The 14108-nt window shown below is 39.7% G+C and overlaps 1 protein-coding gene across 3 annotated transcripts in view; it reads right to left on the reverse strand.

The window, feature by feature from the left end:
- LOC137601306 (mannosyl-oligosaccharide 1,2-alpha-mannosidase IC) overlaps window positions 1-14108 on the reverse strand; it is a 134746-nt gene that overhangs the window by 39278 nt on the left and 81360 nt on the right. For all 3 annotated transcript variants that reach the window (XM_068323450.1, XM_068323449.1, XM_068323451.1), the window contains exon 4: window positions 4766-4846. In XM_068323450.1, coding sequence (XP_068179551.1) covers window positions 4766-4846 — 81 coding nt within the window. The remainder of the gene's footprint in view (window positions 1-4765; window positions 4847-14108) is intronic.

Genomic DNA, 14108 nt, shown 5'->3' on the forward strand with positions numbered 1-14108 from the left:
ATAATCCAGAGTTCTTCTGTTTTAGCGGCTGACATTTTCAGTTTTTAGTGATTTCCTGAGTAATTTTTCTTGCGTTAAAAGTTGGACAAAACTTGCTCCCACTACATAAAGAATTAAACATCACCTATACTTCTCGAGATGGAGTCAGTGTCAGACTGTTTATATGCATAAATAAAACATGTGCACCTTCCTGTCTGTTATATTTAAGGGGGAACGACAGCTGTCCATCACCCCCTGCCACTGGATTCCTGCTAACCCTTCTAAACTACAGGAGAACTGCAGTTGAAAACCTGCTGAGGTGTAGAGAAGAATATATTCAGAATCGCACCTCAATGATGGGTTGTCACTCGGCACACAACCTCCAGTCGCTTCCTGGGAGCTCTGCCACTATTAAAAGGATCACAATCTTTTCATAAAGTTTGCGATAAAGCCACTGTTTTTTTTTTTCACCATGGCATTTTCAGTCTTATCTCACGCAGTTTTTTTAAGAGGACCATATTTATTCTCCCCCAGCCTTAAATTTTATACCTTTTTACAAACACAATGGTGACGTGATATGATTCAGGACACTGGTCCGACCACATGGAAGAGATCCGAGCTTCTCGCGCCGCTCAGGGATCAAATCGTCAATATTGGCATTCATAGACGACTCGCTTCAACCACCTGCTGCGCACAGCTGCCCCGTATTATTAAAGTTGTTGGCTAAATAACTATTTTCAAGGCCATGCTACACGCTGATAGATGTTTGTGCAACAAGACCAGCACAAAGGGGGTGTTTGACAGCGATTTCCTTCTAGAGAACTGAGGAGGCGGTGAAGCCATAGAAAGGCAGACAAGCTGCTTCGCTCAGCGACACAATAATATCACTGTGATTCTTAACCGTATGAAAAAATATACTGTGCAAACAGAAAATATTATCGCTGTATTCTCAAAAAAAAAAAAAAATCTAACTTCGAAGTTTCATAACTTTGTTATGAGAACTCAATGTAAGTGAAAAACCAAACACTGTATTTCCAATAATACCTGGCTATGGGTCGTCATACGGATTTTTTGGGGAGGGGGTTGAGAACACACTAATAAAGGGGGTTTAATAGTTTTCTTTAAACACGTCATTCCTTCCCTTACAATCCTATTTATGACAAGTTGCTTTTTTTTTTCTTTCTATTTTCCACACTCCTACTCCCCTCTGCTCCCCCACCCACCCCCCCACCCTCCATCACCTTCTCACGAACTTTTCTGATCAGCATATAAACACACTTTCCCTGCCTTCCTCACGTCTTCCAAATCCCCCTTTCTCTCGCTATCCGTCCACTCTTCCGTCTTGCTGATGAACATATGAACACGTCTTTCTTCTGCTTTGCCGGCTGCTGCCTCCTCTCCGCGCTGCTTCGCTTCAGCCTGTAGGCAATTTTCACACAAGGCTGATTGAATTCCCCACCGCACAAACATTTTTTTTTGTTGTTGTAAAGGTAAAAGGGTATAAAAAAAAAAGCTCTACCGCCACACAGACTCTATACTCATGGATGTGTAAATGGACACTGACGAATGATGCAAGCTGCACTGAGAAATTGAGGTCGAGCTGACATACAAACACGTTTCTATATGGAGGTGAAGAGCGATGTAGGTGGAACCTGCTCAAACATCTAAAATAACATGCATGGTAATGCTAATGTCATATATTCACAGAGGAAGATGAGAAATATTCCAAAAATATTCACCAAAGTATTAGAGGTGAGGATGCTTGGAAAGAACTTCATTGCATGGACGACAATTTATGATGGCCTGTCTTCTGTTTGGAGTTGGTTGGACCAATAAAAAAGAAACATTACTGGAGCAACACACGTCTGTTTATCCAGCCGAGGCCAGTAAATATGTATTGCCATGCAAAAGCAAGCAAAACTTCCATTTTAGTTCCATCAAACTGCCCAAAAGAAAATAAAACTGTTAAAGCAGAGAAAACGGTCAACATAAAAGTAAATGCGCATGAAACACCTGCTCTGTAATTTGTATTTTTGCCAGTGGAAGCGTGTGATGTTGAATAATGACAAAGTGTCAAAAGGACAAAGGCTAACAGACGCGTTTAAAGCGAGACGTTTGCATCGGGGACTGTTTACATAAAGACTGACCAGGATCCTTCCGGGGCCTGGAGAAAACACACTTAAACACACACCGAGTCAAAAAAATAACAACAGGAGGTTATTAATGGTTAGGTGTTGCTCCTGTTTCCGCTCCGAGCACTTCGCCGGCAAACTCCATCCCAGGAGGAGCCATAATCATCACCTGCTCCCGAGCAATCATTTATGCTGGCATCAGCTGCCCAATGTCTGCCGGTCAAACTGGAGCCACGATCCGGTAATAGTCTCCCACACTGTATCCTGAGTGATTTAAGACTCGGCAGCAGTGACAGACCTTCAATCTGTCGGTTTTATCATTCGGATGGAGCGGAAGACTCCTAAAACAGGGCCCTAATGGGGGGAATACAGAGGAAGGGGATCAGGAAGTCATAAATCTTGTTTCCTGGACACCCTTAAATGAAAGCACACGGGTGTGTTGTATGAATAATCACATTGGGGTAAAGGGTATTGATATGTCCGTCAGGACAGCAAATTGGGGTGCTCCATCTCACAAGAAAGATCGTGTGCCGTTAATAGTGAGAAAGAAGTAAAGAAAGGGACAAAGGAAGGACAGCAGTATGAAGAAAAGTAAATGAAAAACAAAGATGGGTGGAAATGCTTATTATAAGACCTAAATGTAGACTGAGCGTGGTGAAAAGAAGAAATGCTCCAGGGTTTCTAATTCTTCACAGATCTTCATGCTGCATTAGATATTTTTGATTTTTACATTCTGTTATAAGAGTTTGAACATTCATATTCCATAAAAGGAATGCTCGAAGGAATTTTATCAGATTTTGAACAAGCAAATGATGAATCAAAAATGGAGTTCCACAAGGTTCTATGTTTGAACCAATATGATTTTCCTTATATATGCTTACTTTGGGTAATAGAAAGGGAAAACCAACATTTTAATGATATAAAAATGACACCTAATTATATACATTCAAATGAAATCAGTTAACGGTAATTCAGGCACCTCCTCAGGAGATAAAAGCTGAACCTGAAGGTATCATGATGGCCCCTAATATCTCAAAACACATCTAATGATGCAGTTACTTTAGAATGTATTATCATCACCAACATGACTGTAAATAATCCAGACCGTCCACCAGGAATGAAGGACTGTCCTGTTTTCTTTCATCCTGTCACCATGTGAGGGAATGTTAGGTCTTAATATGACTCTTTATCTACTCGATATACTTTATTATAATAAACTGTGGAAACTGATTTTCTTGATTGATTGATGACGCTGGATGCCAATCACAAAAGACCATATGATCAATCAAGTAATCCGTCAGTCAATATGACTTCATATTTATTTGATCCTCTAATGGATTCAATGGTTGCTGATTCTGCATTGCATTCATTTTTCACTCGCCCAGCAGCTGCGGACGGTTTTATGCTTCTCTCCACTGAAATCGCTCCGTGTTCAGATCAATGTCCATTAAACCAATTTGAGTTTTCACACATTGCTGGATCCCCATCTCCTATTACACTGCTTCTGCACAGATTAGAGCCTGTTACCACTGTTCAGAACAATACAACTGCAGAACATGGAGGGGGGAGCGCTTGTTCCAGAAGGCTGCTGGAGGCAGATACTCATTACGGCGACAGTCCGACCTCCTGCGTCTGCACAATGCAGTGATAAAGAACTGGACAGTTTATGCTGGGCAGATGTGCTTTTTGAAAAACTTATCCAAGGTTTTTGCAGACCACAATAACTTTCCTTCCAAGGCCAAAACGTCACACATAAAATTTCACAGCTGGTATCTGTCAATCATATCGCAGGTCTTTACGCAAAGTAGCTGAGGCCGCTTCACTGGCGCGACTTCTTGAAGGACACAACTGTGATAGTTCTTCATGCATAAAAAAAGTCATTCTCGTCTCCTCTACCTCCTAAATTTAAACACTCGGTTGTTGTCATTTTCCCCCTTCGACTTTGTCACATTTATACTGCAGAACCATCATGCAATGGGAGCACGTTTGACCCAAACGGATAATTAGAGATCGTTATTTTTGATTCGGTTGTTTAACTTTGATGAGATGAAGCGAATAGGAGTCAGGCTGGAAGAGGTAAACGGAATAATAGATTTAATGCTGCAGTTTTGAACAGTTTTATCTGTTTTATAAACTGTGTAATCTGCATCTTTCATCCACATTTTGGAAAAACACCTGAATTCAGCACAATAAAGGACGAGTTACATGATTTATCCGTTTTGGTGATACTTTTTCATGTTTGTTTGTTTTTTTTAAATCAGGAAATAAAATCAAGGGACCTGGAACCCAGATATAGACAAACTGTTTGAAAAGAAAAGGTCTATTAAAACTGTACATCACTGTCTGAAATACTGAACACTCGAACACACTGCCATTCACACGGTTGTCATAATAAGACTTTCTTTTGCAGCAGAGCCTTAAAAACTGGAAACTTTAAGGATAATACCATCAGGATTAGTGATCTATTTATTTTCCAGTCAACATAATTCAAATCTGTGATAACTGGCTTTATATTGTCTGTATATAAACAAACCAACACCATGGCGACATGCATCGACGTAAGCAAATGCAGTCAAAATCAGTTCACACTTCAAACTGCTGGGCTGATTGGGGGATAAAGGAAGCAGGGATTATCAGACATCCATTCATCTTACCTCCTCTCCTGTCAGGTAGTACGCCGACAGCAACCCGCCAACGTAACGGATGTTCACCTCAAAGAGCGACGCTTCGCCGTTCTGTGAACCAAGAGAGAGATCAAATTGTCAAATGTCATATTCTGCCAAGGACTCATTGAGCATTTAAAGCAGAGCGGTGATGTTTAAAAGAAAATAATAAAACCACTGCAGTCACAGCAAGACAAGTGTTTATGACTCGGGTTGTGGGTTTTTTCAATGTCAATGCTGCATTTACCTTGCATGCATTTCCAAGTTAGCGCAGCGCCTCTGTTATATAAAAACCTCCCTAAAACACAGTGAACTCTACATAACACTGCATTAAACAGCTTAAGACAATAAATCATACATATTAACAGCTTCTAGCAGTCCGTTTTTGCACATTCAGCAAAAACATTTAGAGAAAAGACATTGGTTCCTAAGTTGTCCAGAAGTCTTCATCACAAGGGATGTCTGCTTTATTCTTGAAGGAAGCTCTGTTGTGAAGTTGAATGCATGATCTGGGACATAGAGGACATTTACAGCAAGGGTGTAAACTGGGGTTCAATTTACTGTTCAAGGACGTCCCGACTAGCTGACTGTGGGGGGGCAGGAGGATCGACCTTTCAGCAGGAGGATTAGGAAGTGATGGATGAATAATACCAACGGAAATGTTTTAAGGCTCTGCAGTCACAATTAAAACCGGGTACGACAAATGTGTTCAAGAAGACCTTATTGTCACGTCTGGATGTACCGAACGGCCTCACCAAGAACCGTCAGGTACGGAGGCACTTTCGCTTCCACCAGTTTGAATTTACACAGTACGTGAAGACAACCTCCACCTACCGGCGCAATTTTCGTAATCATCTGCACCTTTAAAAATCCCCAGCCCTCCTGCGGTTATATCAGTACCGGCGTAAGGACCAGATGAGCCCAGTAATAAATTACACCTCTGATTACACCTGTAGAGCACATTAAAATCAAAAAAACTCTTCTCACTGAAACTCTGAACTGCTTTGGTCTGATTGAACAGCTGTTACCTCCCAGTCAGTGAAGGCTTTAATACCGGCCATGAAAAAGCCTGGAAGAGGTCACTACACAGGGACATTAAGACGTAACGCCTGATTTATAACAACTGAAATGTCATTTGACTGGGATGAGCAGAACCTCAGTGATACGGCTGCAGGCAGGTCATCGCATTTCTGGGCCTGTGGTCCATTTTTTCTGAATTTAGCATGAATCGTGTTATAATAAATGGACTTAAAAGGTGTCTATGGCATTAAGACTTAACTTAAACTGAGATGTGGTAAAACAAAAACAAAAAAAACAAAAACTTCCCCAGATCTTTAGTTTATGTCACACAAAATTGATTCGGCAATGAATCAACATGACAACAGCGGAAGATGATGTGACAGAACATCTCCTGATTGACTCATTAATTAAACTTATTATCCCCCATTAGGAAGCTGGTGTATAATCATAAATCTGTGACAGTGTACCACAAGAAAGACAACAGAACAATAAAAACTCCCAAGTTTAGTGTCATGATTAATTGCCAACATTAAAACATTGATGTTATTATTGACACCATCCACACTGGCAGCTGCGGGTGCAGGAATGTAATATTTATGATCAAAATGAGTATTTGGTCATAAATGCCTCTGATAATGGAGGGGGATCATTTCTAAAATTAATTAAAAAGCTGATTAGATTCACATTAATTATTTAATGTGCAGAATATCATAATCATGTGAAAGGTGCTCTTCAGGTTTCTCCAGATAGGACAGTGACGTCTCCAATGAACATTGGAATAACACCCTCAAAAATAAACAAAACGTCACATTTAAGATGCCGAGGAGACCCCAAAATGAGTGTCCCATTCAGTAATGGTACTGTGGGGGCAGTGATTATGAATAATGAAGATTAGGAGTGTCGATTTATCGTCATTGATGGCGTTGGTCAGCAGGACAGGTAGCCTCCAACAGCGAGCCAAGTCGAGGCACTGCAGAAAAAAGTTTCTAAATGCGTTTTATTTCCCAAAAGAGGTTCAACAACTCTCTTCACAAGTTTTATATGACACCCCCCCCCTCCATACTGATGCAGGACCTGATGAGCCAACACAGTAAACAAGGATCCAATTTATGGTAAAGGGGTTGTATTGAATCTGGACACATTTTTCAAGAGTAACTAATTCATTGTTTCAGTGCTGATAGGACGGATCAGATTTGCATCTCCATTAAATCAAATCATAAAAAGGAACCCTGAGCCTGAGGGTTGAACAAAATAACACAACTTAAACACACACTGACATAAATTAATGTTAATAATCACCTCATAAAGTAGATATCAAGACAGAAGATGAAAAACAATGTCAAAGTCTCCTGAGAGGCTGTTTTCAGACAGATAAATAATTTTAACAACACTGAGGGGACAAACTGCACAACAGAAGCCACCAAAGAATTTACTAGGTATTTCATTTAATGCTAAAAATTCAAATCTTAAATCTAAATCTTAGGTCTTTCACTGTGAACATGAATTCCTGCTATTCTAATGTCTGCATGTTTAGGTTGATGTTGATTTTTGTCACACGATGAATGATTTCTGGATCATGAGTTAATTGTCTATCTCCAAAAGTATAATTTACTCCAAATAAGATGCTGAAAAAGCCATAGAATCCTTTTGGAGATATCAAATTGTGGTTTCTTTGGGGTATTTTTTTTTTTACACTTTAATGTGAGAATAGTTGAAATGAAAGTAGAAGAAATGAAGCTGTCAGACAGTGGCGGCGGCAGAATGGGGGAAGACAGAGGGTTGTAGTCTCAGAAAATGAGACAGAGACATTTGCTTTTATGAGACAGAACATCTTGAGAGATTTGTGACAGGAAATAGGGAGAAAGAGGAGTGTTAAATTGTGACAAAGGGCTGAGCATGAACCAAACCGGATTGAGATTCCAGTCTTTGCACACATTTCCATACCTACTTTCTTTGTCCTGTTGTCTACTCATCTGTCCTTATTCCCAACACGCAGCTAACTAGGAGTCAATACAAATCATATCACCAAAACCAAGCAATCATTCAATCGGAATCGTTTTTCTGTTTATTCTTCTTGCTTGATTAGAAGCATTTCGAACAAGATCAGAAGTAAAATACGTTTTCTTTCTGTTGCTCGGAACCAAATCACAGCTCTTTGTTTACAATAATGAATAAGAAGTTCATCCACTGCTGGAAAACTGCTATGAAAAAAAATGCTTTTTTTTAAATGATGCAAATGCAGAACAGGAGGAGTCACGGCAAAAAAAAATGTGTACAACGACTCCCTGGATAAATTCTTGTTACGTGTTGGTGTTGTACTTCACCAGTGCTCTCCGTATTTGCTGCTGGTTTGGGTTAAAGTCTATTCAACAGAAATGGAAACCGCTATCAGGCTCGGCCCACATTTGCTTGGGACAAGATCCTGTTTGGCACGGCTGCCGGGCCGCTGGGTGCCAAGGAGCTGACTAGACTGTTGCCCAGTGGTATGTCCAGCTCAGACACTAATGTAATGATTTAACTCCAATAAAGAGGCATCATTGTCAGGGGCAGATGGTTCTCAGCGTCGCCTCGGTCCAGGTTTTTCAACTGGCTCCTACATTACAAAGTCAAATTTTGACAAATGTAACCAAAAATTTAAAAAAAAAAATAAAAATTCGATGAGCCAAGAATGAAAATGAGACGGATGATTGTTTCTCCTACCAGAACCAGTGATTCACGCTTGTTGCCTGTGATTTAACACAGAGAAATCATAAAAAGGGACCAATTAGATCCAACGTCTCTGCTGAAAGGCGAGGCCTCTCATCCAGACCTTCTTCACTTCAACCTCATGCCTCACGTTTGCAAAAGTTTTAAAAAAACAAGTCCCTCCTTAGAGATCACTGATGCTCTAGTCATTCATTCTGTCTGATGAATAATTTATTCTTAACTTTTGCCATTAAAATCTCGGGCCTTGTCAATTTTGTCCTTGAGGAATACTACAGGTTGGATTTATTTGAGGACAGGTGTGGATTTTAGGGTTCTTCCAGGAAGACGGATTATCTGATCAACTTTCACAAGTGTTTAGCTGCAGGTATTTACAGGTATTTAAATTCAAATTGATCTCACATTTTTTTCAGGTTCATTGCTGTTCATTTCAAATCTTAAGAAAAGCATTTCCATGATATTTTTGATGTTAAAAGGTTGACTAATTCTGATTGGTCTAGTTCCACCTTGCAATGCTAAAATAGATCCCCCAACCATTTTTAATTTCACCAGAATTTCCTGAGAGACTAATGATCCCATTTCATTTATACAAAAAAAATAATAATGGACTAATGAAATAGTTTGTGTAGCCTCCAATGAGAAGCAGCTTTTAATTTTCCAGCAACAATCAACACATTGGGGAGTTCTCTCTTTTTTTTTTTCCCAATGCTTTTATTCTTGCTGTTAATTTGAAATGTGAAGTGAGTCTTTATGATTTTTCAAATAGCTTTTTAATTGACAGACAATATGTGCTAATGGCTACCAGTCATGATACATTAAGTTCTTTTTCTCATACTTCAAGGCTTCATTCTTGTTGCGTTCCCCGCGATGCATCTTTACAAATTGGGGTTGTATGCCTCGGCGGGCGAAAACCTATTCCCATCAGACCAATAAATGCTGATTAAATGGTCCGAGCAGAGAGGGATTAACTGCTGGCTAATGGTTTGATCCTCATCAGGTGTGATTTACATTTATCAGATAACATTTATCTTTTGTAATCTGCTCATTAATCAGCAACAAACATCTCCTCACGCATCAAACAGGAGACAAAGGAAGTGTTACATATCATAAACATTTCCTCAAAATTCATTACAATGTAAATCAGCAGCCTGATGAATAATTAACAGCAACCCCTCATCCCCCACCCCCCCCACCCTAAAAAATGATGAATTATATCTGAGTTACAACCTGAATCGACAGCTCTTCATCCTACAGTGTTTGAATCTGTTTCAGTCTATTTCTGGAATTTCACACACACACACACACACACACACACACACACACGCACACACACACACACACTTTTGTAGCTCATTCTATGCAGGTAAGGGAAACCAGGAGAGCAGCATTCTGTCTGTGGGTCTCATCTCTCTCGGGGGGGCTGCAGCAGCTCTCCACTGGGCCCCAGAATGATGACACTCGAATCCCAGGAGTTTTTTGTTGCGCTTTCGCTCTAACTTTATTATTTAACCGCTACAGTCCATCTTCCCACCGTCTCCTCTGCTCCTCATCAAACGCCTCCCACTGGGTCCGGCTCTGCCGACTGAGACACATCCTTTCACTTTGTCTCCTCCTTCGGGGGGGCCGTTCACTCCCTCAAACTGCTGACGTTCCACCGCGTTAACGCTGATGTATTTTTAGGCTACATGAGGTCATTAAGTGAGATAATTAGTGCATCAGTCATACACATGTCTGCTTTCAGTGGAGAGTAAAACTTGAGTAATAGCTTTGAGAATAGATGGTCCAAGCGACCCTGTTTGGGCCGTAACTATTTACAGTGGTACCTCTACTTACGAATATCTCTACTTACGAAATTTCTCAACAGGAAAATATTGCTTCTACTTACGAAAGACATTTCGACTTACGTAATGTAAAAACACAGTATCGGCTGATACTCGAATCTCCCACAGGTTCCTGAACGCAACATTCTCATAGCTGCTCTGCCATTGGATATGACCAATACGTATCTTCCTGGCATCCCATTGGCTAAGAGGGATGCCACTCCACCTCTGTGTGGAGCTAGATCGGGTGTTTATGCAGCGTCCTCGTCATTCCGCACTCGACCCGTGAGGTAGTCTGATAGTTTTGCGCAAATATAAGAACTTTTTGAGTACGCATTCGCTATGGACCCCAAGAAAGTGGAAAAATGAGGAAAAAAGAGGAAAATGACCGACATTATTATTATTTACTCTATTCTTTGTTTTTTACATTATGCACAACTCTCATTTATTGTGTAATAATCTAATCGTAACATGTATTTCTTACATATTTTGATGCATTTTTATGCTTTATAAAACATTTATGTCGGAATTTTTGTGGGCTTGGAACGGATTAGGGCATTTGCATGGAAAACGCATCTCTACTTACGTAATTTTCTAGTTGCGTAATTTCTTCCGGAACCAATTAATTTCGTAAGTAGAGGTACCACTGTACATTAGAAATGCGTCTCTAGATATTTTTTTTCCAATATTCGAGTAATAATTCCGTCCATAAATTTCAAGGAGAATGGAAAAGCCATCAGTCATAACTGAGTGCCCAAGGTGAACGCAAGCAGGCAGCTAACATTTAGTAATGCCGCTAATAAATCACCTGGAGAATTCATCAAAAAATATTCCTGATCAATCTGCAAATCTTGTTAACATTAATGCATTTATTTAAAATTATCTACCTACACAAACATTGTTAAAATAATAATTTTATAATAGTATTATTATAAAACTAATATCTGTGCTCCTTTCTGATCGCCAGCTGACCCTTGACTTTGCATGTTCAGGAACTGTCAAGTCAGCCTTTTCGCTTTAGAAGCATGCGTGTCGTAGGACTACAAATGTGAAGGGCAAGTGAATCAAAACAGGAAAACTGCGGCATAAAAATAAACTCAACTTAAAGTCATTAAAATGTACCCCTGAGGGGAATAAAAGAGTCATGATGTGATCCTCTGCAGGGTTGTCCCTCCATCACAGGCTTCTGTTCACTTACGAGATTTTATCAGCATATATTTTGCAACTCAAGAGCTTTTCATAAAAATGTAGCCTTGAAGTCAACGAACTATATTGTGGGCGTCTTTACATCAACTCAGCACCTCTCCGTCTGCCAATCACGTCCTCATTATCCTCGTTAAAGCAGTCATTTCAGCATTTTTCTGCAATGACGAGTCGACCGGGTCAAAGTTTGTGAACGGTGGAAAAACATGTGGGTAAACAGACATAATGATGATCCAGCCACACTATTTATTCTCTGGGCTCCACATCCCAAGACAGAATGTCAGTCGAGTTTGACCTGGAGTCGGAGGAACGGCGTCTTCACTCAAGCATGGTAAAATGACACCGGGTTTCCTCGGACTCCAGCCTGACCGGGAGGGAGTCGGGTCTCGTTTAAGCATGGACACAAGGTCATCCAGGGCCAACAAAACAGCTCTGCTGAGATAAACAGCAACCTCGCTCCAGGGTTTCCTTGTCATGAACCGATGTCCTCAATGTGAGCCAACAGCTTATTAACAAAGACTTAAAATAAGACCCCACTCTTCGCTTATATATATATATATATATATATATATATATATATAAATATAGTATATATATATATATACACAGTATGTGTGTGTGTATATATATATACACACAGTTTATATATATACACACACACACACAGTATATATATATATATACCTGTATGTGTATATATATATATATACATATACATACATACATACATACATATACATACATATATAAATAAACATATATACATATATAAATATACACACACACACACACACACACATACATATATATACTGTATATACACACACACATTGCTGCAACATTTAAACAAGAGCTTCCACAAATTTCCTGGGACACTGAAATCTGAAGCCTCCCTCTATTTCTGTGGCTCAGGGACACAACTAAACAAAAAGATAATTATAATTCTCGGTGAAAGGCAGAATGCTTTGGGTTGCTAAATTTAATTCCATCCACTAATTCCTTACAATCTCTGTCCCCTGACTAACACTCCCCGACCTTTTCATTATTTTTTCCGTTCTTGTTATTCCCCTTTCTAAATGTATCTTCTGAAATAGATTTGCTTTTACTTCCATCCATTTACAGTGTTTTGGGTTTTATTCGGACACACAATACACTGTTCTCGCCACTGTTTGCATGTATTTTTACACTATTTATTTGGTCAATATCCAAACAAAGAGATTAAATATAATCTAAAATAAGAATATGCCATTGTGATAATAACTATTCTAATAATAAGTGTGGTTGTTCGCAGCAGTCTGGGACAAGAACATGAGCATAAACTTTATATCTGCCTGAGGCTCATGGGAAGCTGAGCTCAAGTCAACAATGTTGATGCAGAAAATAGTTAGCAACACACGTCTCTAAATTGCCATCAGTGTTGTACATACGTGTCAAGGTTAACAATACACAAACCAGTTTATACTGTCAGACGCTGCCGGCTATCTCCTCTCCCGAGTCTACTCCCACCAAACGTTCACTCCTCCATAAAAGGAGTGTGTGTGTGTGTGTGTGTGGTTTTAACCAAACTCCCTCTGACCTCTGCATCCAGAGTAAACAGCAGGATTAAGTCAAGCAACATCTGCTTTTTATACTTTTCTGCTGTTATTGTCAAACTGGAAAGGACAAACTCTTAGTCTGATTTATTCTTTAGGCTCTTCTCCTTCAAAAGCTGGGGTTTAGGAGAAGAGACGATACAGGTCAGAATAATCTCCAAATGAGTAGATGAGTTATTTCTAGTAGGAAAAAGAAAAGATAATGGAGAGCAGTCAGATTTTCCTTTGAGAAATGTATCTGCAGTCGTTCTACCGAGAAGTCATTTGGATTATAACGGCGCTGACGAAGATAAACTCGAGCTGTTCCCGATCTACACATCTTTATCTCAGAATAAAGTTTGTTGCATGTGATGAGACGGTGACCTGAGTCAATACCGATGCTTGACATACATATATAAGGCAGAGAGGAACTGCTGTACGGGGAGATTTAGAGATTGATATTTTTTTTGGTTCTGAGATGTAGCAGGGAAATAAATGCCTCTGACAATTTTTTAACTTCCACTTGTTTTAAGAAAATCCGACCATTTTGCTTCATTCTGCTGCTGACACCCCTCCTACTGAGTTTATCCTCGCATATCAACGCTGTCAAGCTCAATGGCAGCGAACAAAAACAGGAGTGAAGACCAAAAAAACAAAAAAAAAGTCATTCTGTGCGGCCAGATTTACTCTCAGCTGGGATTAGAGCTGAACGCTAAATCCACCGTCTAAACACGAGTGAATGCTAACATGATCACAATTACACAGTGCAAAGTTAACGTTAACATTTATCAGCTACAAAGGGAAGCATATCAGCATTGTGAAATGAGATAATTAGCAATAAATACAAGGCAAAGCTGAAAATGATGGGATGTAATTAGGTGTTAATGGAGACCGTTGAATATAGTCCATACAAATGTAGGTCAAGCTATATTTACCTCAAAACAAATGTGAAGTTCATCATGGAGAGACATGTAATCAGGGCTTATCTTAATGACTGTGGAAAAACCTCACAGCGAT

The sequence above is a fragment of the Antennarius striatus genome, chromosome 9 (assembly GCF_040054535.1).
Source record: "Antennarius striatus isolate MH-2024 chromosome 9, ASM4005453v1, whole genome shotgun sequence".
NCBI lineage: Eukaryota > Metazoa > Chordata > Actinopteri > Lophiiformes > Antennariidae > Antennarius > Antennarius striatus.